This window comes from Neopsephotus bourkii, unplaced genomic scaffold (assembly GCF_033783945.1).
Source record: "Neopsephotus bourkii isolate Nb327-2 ecotype Australia unplaced genomic scaffold, CSIRO-AGI_Nbou_v1 NB_1721, whole genome shotgun sequence".
NCBI lineage: Eukaryota > Metazoa > Chordata > Aves > Psittaciformes > Psittacidae > Neopsephotus > Neopsephotus bourkii.
In genome coordinates this window covers 943,974-957,549 of record NW_026902195.1, presented here as the reverse complement: position 1 = coordinate 957,549, position 13,576 = coordinate 943,974, and the positions used below count along the sequence as shown (strand labels likewise).

At 41.8% G+C, this 13,576-nt stretch overlaps 1 protein-coding gene across 2 annotated transcripts in view; it reads right to left on the bottom strand.

Moving 5' to 3' along the window:
* Window positions 1-4,027: 4,027 nt before the first annotated feature.
* The window catches only part of UNC13B (unc-13 homolog B), a 199,285-nt gene continuing 189,736 nt past the window's right edge, over window positions 4,028-13,576 (bottom strand). For both annotated transcript variants that reach the window (XM_061376549.1, XM_061376546.1), the window contains 3 exons: window positions 13,210-13,362; window positions 11,129-11,252; window positions 4,028-4,222 (listed from right to left, as the gene is read on the bottom strand). In XM_061376549.1, coding sequence (XP_061232533.1) covers window positions 4,043-4,222; window positions 11,129-11,252; window positions 13,210-13,362 — 457 coding nt within the window. In that variant the 3' untranslated portion in view covers window positions 4,028-4,042. The remainder of the gene's footprint in view (window positions 4,223-11,128; window positions 11,253-13,209; window positions 13,363-13,576) is intronic.

Here is a 13,576-nt window from a genome sequence, read left to right as displayed (position 1 = left end):
CGGTAAGTAATGTATCACTGGTGTAGAGAAAGAAAAACAAACAAGCAGCATGTTCTAGGAAACCCCTTTGCTAAAAGTTTTTCCCATTAAGACCCACCATCTCTAATAGCAAAGAGCTAGGAACCTCTTGGCAAAGAATCCCTTTTCTTGCAATGAGAGTATATCCCTAGCAGACTCCTGCCTGATCACAAGGATGTGCCATCCTTTGGTTTTTCACTAAGCTCTTTCTCTCTGATGCTCAGTCTAGATCTCAAGGAAAACTGGCACAATTCAGTAAGTCAAAAGCTTTCCACAAACCCCAATTCTGTGTGAGCTGCTGTAGGGTCAGGCCAGCTCACTGGAGCCTGGGTGCTGAAGTATTCGTGAAAAAGATCCAGACAAATCAGGCAAAGGCTACTTATCCCTATTTTAAACACATCATGGCCTCTGATATGAGACACTTTAGAGGAAACATGTCTACTAACTTGTTTTGAGTATAGCATGCCTGCATGTGGCATCATGTGCATGCTCCATGCTGATAAACCTGCTAGCTATCTGGCTGCCGGGTTATTCTTCACATTGCCTAGTGCTGTTCCCATTCATTATCCACCTTGATCCATCTCCTGCCTGACAGAGACGGGTCTCACTGCAGTCTGGGTTCAGTGCTAGGCATTTGCCATCCTTCTGACAGACATCTAGCTAGCACCTCTTCACAGTGCTGCTTTAAAGCGTACAGAAGATGTCTCTCAACTCAGCAGTAACTCAGACAAGTTTGCACCATGCTTTCTTGAATAGTACAGCCATGCCTCAACTTGCCTCCTTCCCACACACAGGATTTTCCTGGGGACCTATGTGCAATGGCAGTATACTCTATAAGCTGCAAGGATTCTTCTATTGCAGCAAGCTGTCCTTAGCAGAGCAACAGCTCACCTCCCTCTTCTTTGTGAGCTGGGAGTAATTCAATTGAAGATGATGTGGCTTCACACTTGAGTGCACAGAGGGTAAAACATTCTTTTCGCTGTCTGACAGCCAGATTAAGCTCACAATGAGACAAAGTCCAAGGCCATGTTCATGGGAGAGGCCAATTTAGACAGGGTAGCTGTGTCCCGAAGGCAGAGTGACTTTCATGTCTGCTGAAACTACTTTCTAGGTCTGCCTGCCAGATTACCCACAATGTGATAGAAACCAGGTGGTCAGCGTTTTTCTCTTTAAACACCTACAGAACTCATTCAGCCCCACTTTGAGTGGTCACACCACCCAGTGCCCATGCTCTCAATGCACAGTAACATGTCACTGCTTTCTAAGAGACCTTCTGAGTGCCATATAGTTCAATACATTATGTAAAAATAACTCAGTGACTGGACTGGTATTGCCTGCACCTACACAGAGGAGCTCACAACTGTCATTCCCCTTGTATCTGTCCTCTCCAAATACCAGACTGTTCCTAAGAAAGGGCTGCACAAACCCTGCACTTCCCGGATTGCCAGCCAGGAGCAAGTCACAGATATTTATGTCAAATAATGATGCAACTTCAAGCAGAAGTAGTAAAAAAACCCACAGAAATTAAGACATCTTTTCCTGGTGTCTCACTCATCCTCATGCGCTCCACAGGTACTCTCAGAAGAACCTCTGTGGTCAGAACTTACCCTGAGGCAGTGCAAGGGAGAGGAGGCTGCTGCTCCCTGCTCCAGCATCTGGCCATTAACCAAACCAAGCAGAAAGAGTTTGATAATAAACAGGAGGTAGGTATGTGCACCAAGGTGCCAGGTTTATGGTGGGTTTTCTGAGGGCTTTAAAATACACTGTGAAATTGATTCATCATCAGGACAAGAGCCTTTCCTTGTTGGGTCTGTCAGTCTCAGTTTTTCATCTGAGTTATCTGATTCACAACGGCTCTGTTCCCCCTGTTCTACTTAAGACAAATAAAGCTTAAAAACCATCCCATAATTTTCCCAGGTTTTCAGTGGAACTGCAAAATGCACAGAGGGGCTCTCTGCAGAGCCATTTACTCATGCCTTCCCTGTTAGCTTGTATGTGCCTACAAAAACAAAAGAGTAAATATATATACACATGTATCTACAATGCTTACACGGACCCAAACAATTTACAGTCCTGGAACACCTTTACTCTTCTGGAAATTTCTGGACTCAGTATTACTTCACACCATCTGTCTGAACTAAATGTCTACAAAATTCAGGTGGTAGAGTGTTTTCACACTCTGTGTGGCTCTCTTGCCACATATAAAATCCTGTGTACCTGTGCTGCTGCAATCCTATATGCAGATATGCAAGGAAAGGCTTGAACATACACCAGGGCTTGCCTGATTTGCATGATTAGGTGCATTTCTAACAATGCAGTGCAGAGTTATGGAAGCTGAGCTTTCTAAGTAACTGAAGATAAGGTGTTGCTGAGGGATGGCCTTCATGACCAATGCAAATGGAAACCCACAAAGCTTCCAGCTCATTCCTGGCAAAAGGCACTTTTTACATGTTAAGAAATTCCAGTAATGAGAAAATACATTAAAAGATAATGGTGAATGTCATTGGCTATGCCCAAGAATGCAAGCAAGCCACAGGAACTTGTAATCTGTGCAAAAACTTGTGCTTGTAACCTAGAGGAAACGGAGCAAATTCAGAGCTCTCTTCCTTTGACATGAGGTGTGCACACAGAAGGTAGGGATGGCTTCTCCTTCCCCAAATGCAGGGGATGCAGGTACTTACAGGAAGAGGGAGTCATGTTTGGAGGCTGTGGTCCAGCTCCCACTCTCCCAGGCTGGCTGCACAGCTCCTTGCTCCCCATTCCTTCCATGGAAGTGACACAGAACATCGCAAGCACAGGAAATGGTGGAGGTAGTGAAATCCTTGGGAGTCACCAGTTAGGACAGCCTGTCAGTGGCAGTGCATGGGGCCACCCCCAGCATAAATGACAGTTATTCCCCTGGGGAACCATACCGGAAGGTTTGCCTCATGTCAGTGTTAGCCTCTATGTAACAGCCTCAAAATGCAGCTGCAGAAAATGACTGTGTGCATCTAATGACACACCTGCATGTCCAGATCGCTTACTAGGATTGCTAATAAGCACTAAAATGAGTTATGCACTGTCCTGGCTCATAAACATGCATGTGATGTATGGCTGCTGGGCAAGGGAAATAGGAAGTCCTATACAGACAGCTGTAATAAGTGCACAAGACAAAAAAATAATTATGGGAGAAGATAAATGCATTTTGAAATTGCACTAATCACTTTGGAGAACGCCCTTTGCTGTGGGAAGATTTCCCTGATCACATTCTGAGACAGAGTTCACAGTCAGCTCACTTTGCACAGTTTGTGCCCTGCGACACTTCAGATTTAGCGCTCCTCTTGCACAATACCTGCTGTGTAGCACAAGTCAAACCACAACACAGTGCAATCTGAATGCTGTGTCACTATTTTTATACCATTCCCGTTGTGACCAATGAATTAATGCTTGATTAAGTTAGATGAGGTGGCGTGCACTTAGTAATGCTCATGTCATGCACTGTCACGTCATGCATTGTCAGAACACATCAACATAGCCTTCATGCTAATTGCCAGCTTGCCTGCAAAGACAGCCCACGCAGAAGGAATTTACAGACACGGGCTCGCTTCCACAAGCAACAGCTATTTTTGTAACAGTTCATATAATTCATTAATAGCTAGCACACTCATCTTTCTGACCAATTTCTCATTACTGGGATCACATAAGGGACTCCCTTTTATCTCCTACATGGAGACACAGAAGAACTGGCCAGATAACTTGATATTAAGTGTTCAAGGCCAAGCTGGATAGCATCTGGAGCAACCTGCTCTAGTGGAAGGTGTCCCTGCCTGTGGCAGGGGTTTGGAACTGAATGAGCTTTAAGGTCCCTTCCAACACAAAACATTCTGTGATTCTATGAACTCTGCCTTTTTAATTTTAAATCAATATATGCCAAATACTGTAGCTACAGAAGAAACTACTTGGATAATTAAACTCACAATAAAATTTAACAGTGTAACACAATACTAATGCTAGCAGAATGCATTTAAATGCACATGTAATGCATTTAAAGGCATTTCTCTATGACTGCATTCAGCGACAAACCACTGGAAGCACAGGACAAGCTACATGCTACTAAACTTCCATGCTTACACACATGGACATTAACGCAAGCCATGCAGAACAATACCTTCAGCTTTGACAAGTGTCCCAGTTCCTTAGCAGCACTGAAAATCAACTGTGTGCCCTATGATTGCAAGAAGTTAGAAAAGAAAGGAGGGTGAAAAAAAGATCATAAACAAGCTTTGCATATTATTCTTTTGAGCAAATCAAGTCGGTTCATAGCTAGAACTTCATATAACCACCCCAAGGCCAGTCACAACTCAACTGCTTGCCAGTTTATTACCTAATACAAAACCTGGAATTTCTGTGGATACCACATCAAGCGCTATTTTGGTGCACAGCATCATGCTAACTGGTTCACTCTTGCTTACAGCAGCCACGCATATAAGCACTATGTGCCTTCAAATGGAAGGCGCAGTCTAGGGGTGAAGTCAGTGTGCTGGCTTCGTTTCCAAGTGCTTCTTTAAATTTCAAGTCTACACAAGCATGCTTAAGCACAAAAACACACAACTGATAACATCTCTATAGAAGTAGAGCCCAACCACTGGGGTGGGAGTAAGCACACATGAGGTCAGAAACAAAACTGGGTGGCAAACAAAGTCCAGTGAAGAATACTACAGCACTGCCTTTACATGTCAAAAGCTTGGCCAATGGCTCTTCATCCCCCACTGTGGCTTACTGGTGCTGTATGACCAATGAAGAAACAAAAAGAAGAGATAAACCCCAATGATCTTGCTTCAAGTCACTCACACTCCAGCACAACAGATTTTTACACTACTGCCTATTACTGTATTTGGTATAAAACACCAACCTACTGTAACTGTGGCTATAAATTCTGCATCTATCATATCATGAAACTTTGCTCTCCACTTCATCCTTCTCAGGCTGGTGAGACGCTACACTTATTGAGAAAAAGTTGCTTATTCCTGGAAAATATATCACAGAGCTCTGCAGACAGCTCTTATTCCAGGTGCACCTCTAGGGATTGAATCTGGGAACTAAATCTGGGCTTGGTTTTAGGACCAAGACAAAGCTACTGGTGACCCCTTCCCCAGTTAAATCTCCCCTCTTTCTCCATCTTTCTCAGGAAACCCTTCAGTATGTCGGGAGTACTGAGCTCTCAAAAACGATCTTTGGCTCTCCCCACTGTAATTGGTCATTAGGGGCTAGCATTAAAGTACATGTCAATGTCACCACAAGTGTCAGTTGAGAAGTGCCTGCGGGATGTCTCAGGTAAATACCTGAAATAACCTTCCAGATACAGACACTGCTGGTGGCACTTTCCAGTAGGGTCTTTTTGCTCAGGAAAACACTTGGGAGAAGATGAATCTCATCTTATTTGGGTACTGCTGACTCCATGAGGACTGAGGACCACATTTCCCCACAGGATTCCAGCAAGAACAGCTTTCCTTTCCACAGCCTTCCTTCCCTCTCCTTTACCATCCCTTCTCATCTCAACAGCTTTTCACCATCCCACTTAACCACAACTGCCATAACTACTCCCAACACCAAAATTCCTCAAACTGTAATGAAGAAAGATGTAAACTCAGAATTAATATATTGTTCTTTGCCCCTGCCTATGTCACTTAGCTTGGGGTTTTTCTTTGCTGTCTTCCTCAGTGTTTGTTTAATTGCCACCTTTAAAGTCAGTATTCTGTGGAGCAGGAACTACCCATACATGCATTTGTAGAGGAGAGGGAACTGGGTTCAAGTGCGAACATCATTGCTGAAATGATTCTTTTTATTCCCCTATGATTAAAGTTAACATCAGCCATATTGATGGGTTCCCCTCAGCAAAAACTGTCTTTATACCTGCACCTAAAGGTAGCAGGCACCCTTTTACAGAAGGAAAGCAGGCAAACAGTTCACAGATGTAACACTGCAAAGACTGAGACCAACTGTAGGGACACCGGACACCCTCTGCCCATTACCACAGCAATCCAGAAGTGAATTTTTAGATGAGATACTTTTTCTTTAGTTTTTTCAGCTTCAGAAATTTCTTCAAATTAAAAGACTCCGTGACCTGAAATCACAGACAAGCTCTTGATCTGCTCAATCTGTAACCATCATCTAACCCTCACTGTTCCTCAGCCTTTTACGTTTGTTGAATACAAATCTATACAGAACAAACATTATTGACTTTGTACCTAAATAGAAACTCTTGATAATTGATTAAATTCAGAATTCAGGGGGGATGACATGGATGATAGAGAGAGAAGTGCAAGCAAGGACAATGCACCCATAAGGAAAGCTTCTGAAATAAGAGTGGCAGCTTCACTTGCCGCCAGTACCCAATAGGTAGCACTGAAGAGTACAACACTCTAAACTGAAGGAGTACAAAATTCTCTGTATTTCCAGCAAGAGAGGTTTAAGATGACTGCTTAACAGGATGAACACAGAGATTTCACTGTGGGATACACCAAATACGGTGCCTGCTGTTCTGTATGACTGGTCACAAAGTTTGACTTATGGGGTCTTGAAATGCAGGTTTTCATGCCTGTTGACCAAGCAGAAGACCAAAAAAAAAACCCCAACAAACAAACAAGAAAAAACCAAAACCACCAAACGTTTTTAATAACCTGAATTTTGAAAAAGTGAGTAGTCTCAAAACACACTATCAATTAACTTACCTTATACAGAATTTTCATGGTTCATTGGACACCTTTTTTTAATATACTTTTGAACAACATTTTAATATGCTTTTGAACAACATAACCAGCCTAGGCACGTAAGGAGGGCAGGTGGGTAACACTGAGCAATACCCAGTGACTTGATACACTTCGAGTAACAAAGCTGCTCGTAACTACTAATCAATCCTTGCCCACTAAGAAAATCCTTATCAATCACTGTCAATCTCTGTCAATGTGTTTGCAAGGAGAAATTCTTTTATACTGAGTTTGTCATCAGTGCTGGTAACATCTAATGAAAATCTGGACAGCTTCTTCCTCTGCCAAATGGCATTTTTGTAAACAAGATTCTATACCTCCTCAAAAAAAATGGTTTATTCATGGAAAACATATCACAAAGCTCTACAGACAACATTTATTCCAGGTGCACCCCTAGGGAATGAAAAACAACTAAACTTAAATACCAGTTAGTTTTGAGAAAAGCTGCCTGCAACAGAATTGATTCAAGTCTCAAGGGTAGGATATAAGGAAAATGAAGTCCTTATAAATTGCTTCTGCCTCGCTCTGTGGCAAACATAGCTGAAAAGGGGACAGGCATCAGTGCTGCTTTTCCTGGTTCTTCCCATAAAATTACTTTTACCTTCCTAATCTTTTTGGAAACATGAAAAACACCTGTACTCCATAATACAAAGATAACAAATTCCTTGCTAATAGTCTGCTTCCCCCCAGCCCCAATCAGGGAAAGCATTTAAAGGAGGATTATCAACTGACTAATTGCTAAAACCCAGCAGAACTACACTGGTTTATATTCCAAGAGGCTCAAACTCTCACAGCTTAACTGTCCTATTGCTCAACAGGAAAACTCAGGAAACGAGCCTGCTTGCAAGTCTTTTGAAATCCAATCCTTTTTGGAAAACATATTATTACTCAGGCTGAGTACATACTGAGACATACCAATCCAACCTAGTTTCATCTGGTACATTCCTTTCCCAGATTTTTTTAATTCCTATATTCAACAACGAAATGTGTTCACTCATTAGCAGCATTTAAGTTCATTTAAAAAACTTTATAATCAGGCAATGTTCACTACCACCCATTAAGAATTAAGACTATTTTTAGCTGTTGGCAACTCTGTATTAAACTCTGAGGAAACAGGCTTAAAAGTGGGGATGAAAAAGGGAAAATAATTACCTGTCAGTAAAGAGACCTGGGCACATGTGCAGTTCACAGACCATCATTTCATTTAATGATAAGAAAGCTTTTTCTCCTCATCACAAAGACAGTCTTAGACTTTCCAGTTCCTAGCTAGCACAAGGGGAGGCTTCATTTAAACTAATTCAAGTTAAGAAAGGTTTCAGAAAACCTCTTAAAGCCACCCTCTCCAGCAGCACAGAAGAGGTCTGGAGTGGAGCTGCTTGCAGATGAGCTTGAAGAACAGACAATTTGGAATTCATGTGTGAAATCTGTCTACAGCTTTAAGAAAATTTTCTTATCCTGGACCACGTTCTCATTTAGTGAAGGGCAGTCTGACAAGCAGAAAAAAGCACAGCAGGAACAAGCACAAATGGAGCCTCACGTGAATGGCTCCAGTGTACTATGTGAGATATATGAAGGAGAGGCTCCAGAGGAATCATCTCTGTTTAAATTTAGCAACCCTTCACTGACCAGACTGGTTACTGATGGCATACTACAGTTTTGTCCTAAGCAGCAAAGGTGAAAGACATGCATAACTAATCTATTAATATCCTAGTGCTGTGCATAGAACCCCAAAATAAAGATTCCCAGACAGCTGTGTTTGCATATCCACTCACCCAGGACAGAGAGTGTTGAATTAAATGTTGATCTTTACTTAAAACTAGCTGTGAGCTGCTCAGTGAGTTACTGGAGATCATGTTGCTCCTAATCTCACAACCCACAGCAGTCAATGCTCAGAGAGGAGAAGCCTCATCCAAAAGTCATTAAGGGAACCTGCAGCTCAGGTAGTCAGGGTGGGAGGCTGTCAAAGTGCTCCATCCCCATGGGGATTGGGCAGTACCTTACTGCTCTCCCACCTTACATAAAATCTTCCAGAAGCAGCAAACAGAAGAGCAGAGCTCAGATTTTCTTCCCTGTGTGATACAGGGAAGAAAATTTAGCTGGAATAGATAGGTCTGGAGAGTAAAAGGAATTACAGCACTGTGCAGTGACAGCAATGCAAGCAACAGGTGAGACACACTGCAGTGTCAGGAGCCCTCTACCCAAGTATGCTTTCCACAACCACCATCAAAAATGCTTTTGCACCTCTATCAGTTCTACAGAAAGTAGAGCAAATATTCCATAAAAGGGAATGTCTCCTACTACAAATATCCCCTACTACTTAAGGCCTGCAGAGGAGTTTTAGGAGGAAAATTGCCATTCAGTGTCCTTCAACCATGGAGAGGCAACACTAAGGTTTCTATTGCTGAGGGCTGAGAGTAAGAGAGTTACAGTGCCTGGGGCTCTTTCTGAGTCTGATGTGCTCAGAACACTGCCAACCCTGGGTTGTGCATTGTCTTGCCCTAACACTCTTCACTGCTAAGGATGACGAAAATCTGGAGGTGACAGGATAAATCACTACATTTCAGGGGACAGCAGAAGTAGCTCTCTGCTCTTGCAGTCAGTCCATCAAGCGCCTCGCCACAGGTAGCCTGTTCAAGGACCGCAGACAAGGCCAGTTTAATCATTGCATTGTTCAGAAACACCTTTCTGAAATGGCAACTCTTCTCCAGTCTGGACTTGCTCAACCTTCTCACTAAGACACAATTGATTAGACAGCTGAAATTCCAGCTATGAGTATTCTTCATTATTTCAGACAGCTGAGGATGCACTTCATTACACAAAAATTGCTTCTCATTTTGAAACTGAAGTGATGGGAACAAAGACACTTTGTTAAAGAAAAAACCCCATAAAAATCGAAGTGGCTTATAGCAACGTCCTGCAGATTGGAAGAATTGGCTGCTCACAGTTACTGCCTTCTTCATGAGGCATGCGCTGAATCAATCTCCCACTCTGCCTTTAAAATTCAAAACTAGCATATATAAAGCTCAGGCAGCTCCTCCCTGGTTCACTTCAAGGCCCTTGATCTCCGTGCCTCAATTGTGAAGGAGACATGTTAATGCTGCTCTTACATGATGATTTTATCACCTGTCCTAAAAGACTCCTTTTTACAACAATTCAACTGAGAAAAAGAAATCTCATCCTCTTAAATTTAGATTTTTTTTTCTCCTTTATAAATCAAAAAGGCAAGCAGAAATGATTACTCCAAATCTGAGCTCAGAGCAAGCAGTCTTTAGCAAATTACACCTCATGCTAATTTTATGCCTAGCAGGTACGGCAGCACACTGCATCTCAGCAGTTTTGTTTAAAGCTGTCAGCATCAAGGCCGGAGACAAAGGCTTTCCCTCTCAGAACAAGAAACACCCAGTGCAAGATACAGGTCTGCATCACTTCTCCAGACACTGCAACCCAAGAAGTTCACTCAAAATATACAGGCAACTATTGAATAGTGAAAACACTAATGTTCTACCCAGTCCTGGGGAAAAAAATACATCAGTATAAATAAGCCACAGACCAAAAGTTTACTCCAACACATTGATGAAGAGAAGTTCTGGATCAACTCCAAATAATGAGGCTATAACCCAGACTTCACACTGCCTCCAACTGTGTCATTCCCCAGAGCAGCTGGGCATGCATGAGTAACATTTAAACAGTTTCTATGGTTTCCCAAAATTGGGGAAGAGTTAATCTTCCATTGTTAAAGGCATCACTACATTCATAACACACATTCATTCAGCACATCCACACAGCTGAACAATTATATAAAAGACTGCTTTTGAAGGCCAACTATCTGGACATGCTTCCAATTCCCCACCATAAGAGATACAGAAATCATGCCAGCCCATACTGATGCTGAAGCCTTCGGGGGGGCAAAATGGGAGGTTGTGTCATTAAAAAGCAAGCCTAAATCAACCACATCTTTCCAGAGGGACACTTGAACAGATGACATAATTAGGAAAAAGTGTTTACAGGTGTTGATCTAACGCCATGAGGACATCACTAACTGCCCAATAATCCCACATACTCAGCTCCCTTTAAAGGATTGCAAATCCCTGATCAATGTGGTTTGATATACTTGATGGCAACTCCTTTTGGATCACGGATTTTTAATTGTTAGGGGTTTTTTTAGTATGCTCTGTATTTTGCAAGCCTACTATAAATAGAGCTGCTCTCCTCCTTCACCAGGTTACAGACATATTTTTCCATCCTTGAGTGGGCTACATGCAGGCAAATCTACCTGGACAGATGACTCATTAGGACAAGGAGATGAGTTACACAGGCAATGGCAACACTTTCTGCTATGAGTCAGGAAGGAGAAAATGCTTTACCGTATGATCTGTCAGAGGAGGCAGCACAATCAGTTTCTCCATGGTATTCATTACTACCCTCCAGAGCTCTTTCAGCACCCTCTTCAACACTGTCTTTTCACACACGGTTGCGAACAGTGTCAGGCTGCAGGGAGAGAGAAAGAACCAAGTAAGTTCAAGGAATGCAATTTACAGGGAACAGAAGATGTGTATGGGAGAATCAGTGCCCCATTCAAAGCAGTTCATCATAATGACTGGTTTAAGGGTAAAAATCTTCCCTTTTTATAAAGTGCAGCCTGTATTCACCATCTGAGCTCTAATACTGAAGATGTCTGGCTAATAGGAATTAATGGCATTTATGATCTCAACCATTTCTATTTATTGGCCTTGGGCTGCAGAAGTCATCACGAGGTTATGGTGGTTGGGAATATGCCACATAAGAGCACATACCATTGAACTAGTTGCCTTTAACAAGGTTTTTCCTGATGTATTGGATTTACAGCATATATAGGAAAAAAAACCCAAACAGATATAGAATAATAGGGTTTAAATTGAAGGGCTTATTATGATTTTTGTTGAATACTTAAATGAATACTTCCCAGACTGCTAAGCCAAAACTCTTGCACAGCTTCTGACAGCTGCCGAAATCTCTAAATCTCCCACATCTATAACCACCTTGACGTATTTCTTGGACTTCCCTGTATTTTGTGCCAATTATACCCACCACCAATCGCCTGCCATACATTTATCCATGCCTTTTTACATAAAGCAGTTCTGCTTTATCTTAGTTACTCCTCCTTTGTTATTGTACAGACTATCAAAAAGGCCAAGAAATGTTAGATTCTTCTTTGAAATTATTGTTAGATTCTTCTTTGAAATTATTGTTAGATTTTGGCGTTTACTGATCACACTGGGAATGCTATGAAATAGGAACTCTGCAGCCAGCAGTAGTGCACAGGCGATAGCAGACTCTTCTGCATTGTGTAACATCTTCTCCCAGGCTTCCCTTCTTCCCATAGCTGGTTAGACAGTAAAATTAACAAAGCTGAACAGAGACAAGACTGATGTGAGTAGGATGCAGAAAACATCTAAAAAGCCTCTCCTGCATAGGAGGAAAGAAAATAATCCAAACTCAGATTATCATAATCAAAATTACTTCCTCCACATCTGGATGAAAGGTCTGCCGCATATCAAGTTCCCAGTGATACAAAGGCAGGCGGTTCCTGAGGATTTGTGAAGGCATGCATAGAAAACGCCCAAATGAAAAGCTCCTAGATGTAATGATTGCTGCAGACAGTCACTTACTATATAGTGACCCAAAAGAAAGACAGGACAATCAATACAAATAGCAACAAAAAAAAAAAGTATTTTAAACTCATAAAGCTTCACATCTCTCACGCCATTTATTATGAAAATTGCTGGCCACCATTTTCAAAATAAAGAATTGCTGTGCATCAGCAAGAAGTTTAACTTCTACAGTGACTAAAAACTCCTTTTCTTTGTAGTTCAAGGCTTAGCTGATGAGAATTATGTGCAGTTAGCCAAAAAAAGCCCCTGTACAGCTGAATCACACTGCGTGGTGTTAATAGCAACAGTTAATTAAAGCAATGGATCAAGCTTATATACATCACATAGTTCAGAAGCTCATTTTCTAGTCAGAATAGCACCAGGTATGGCTAGAACAAACATGCTTACATGACTGGGATAGCAAGTAGTATAACTATCTCGTGTGTAAGTATGGTTTGCAATAAGTTTGCTAATAGGATACTGTGCAATTTGTACAGGAAAATGATATATAGCTAGTAAATATAGAATTTCAGTCTCTCCCACTACCTGATCAGCCATGTGTTTTGCTGATTGCTATAATTGCCAGAGGGAGAAAGGAGAACAGAGTGTGCTCTGACACTCAGTGAAGGCTGAAGAGGTAATCCATGGCATAAAAGAGAGGCAGATATGGGAAGAAAAGTCATTAATTCTTACTGAAAATTTGGAGGCTGGACATCTCAAGAACAATTCAAGAATGTGAAACTATTTTTCCTTCCCCCTTCCTGTTCCCAATCTGATGCACTGTATGTGTAACATGTATTTGAACACTCCCTTACTTTCCATCCAGGAAATCCATCAATGGCCTCAGGACATTATCTGCATCTTGTGCAACTGTGTTTCTGGCATTAGCAGCAACATTTCCTGTCCCTTTCACTTGACAGAGGATATCAGACATTTGCTTGACACACTCATCAATACGAGTCTGAAAGCTGGATAAGAGAGATGCAAAAACAAGATTATCAGTGGAACAGATCTCAGCTCTAGTACATAGTACTCTCATAGCTCTAGTACATAGTACTCTCATAGCTCTAGTACATAGCTCTCTCATAGCTCATACTACAAGTCCATAAATCACGCACTCATTTACACATTCTTCCTTCATGAGATTTTCTGCTCATTTCCTTACTATATTTGTTACCAAGG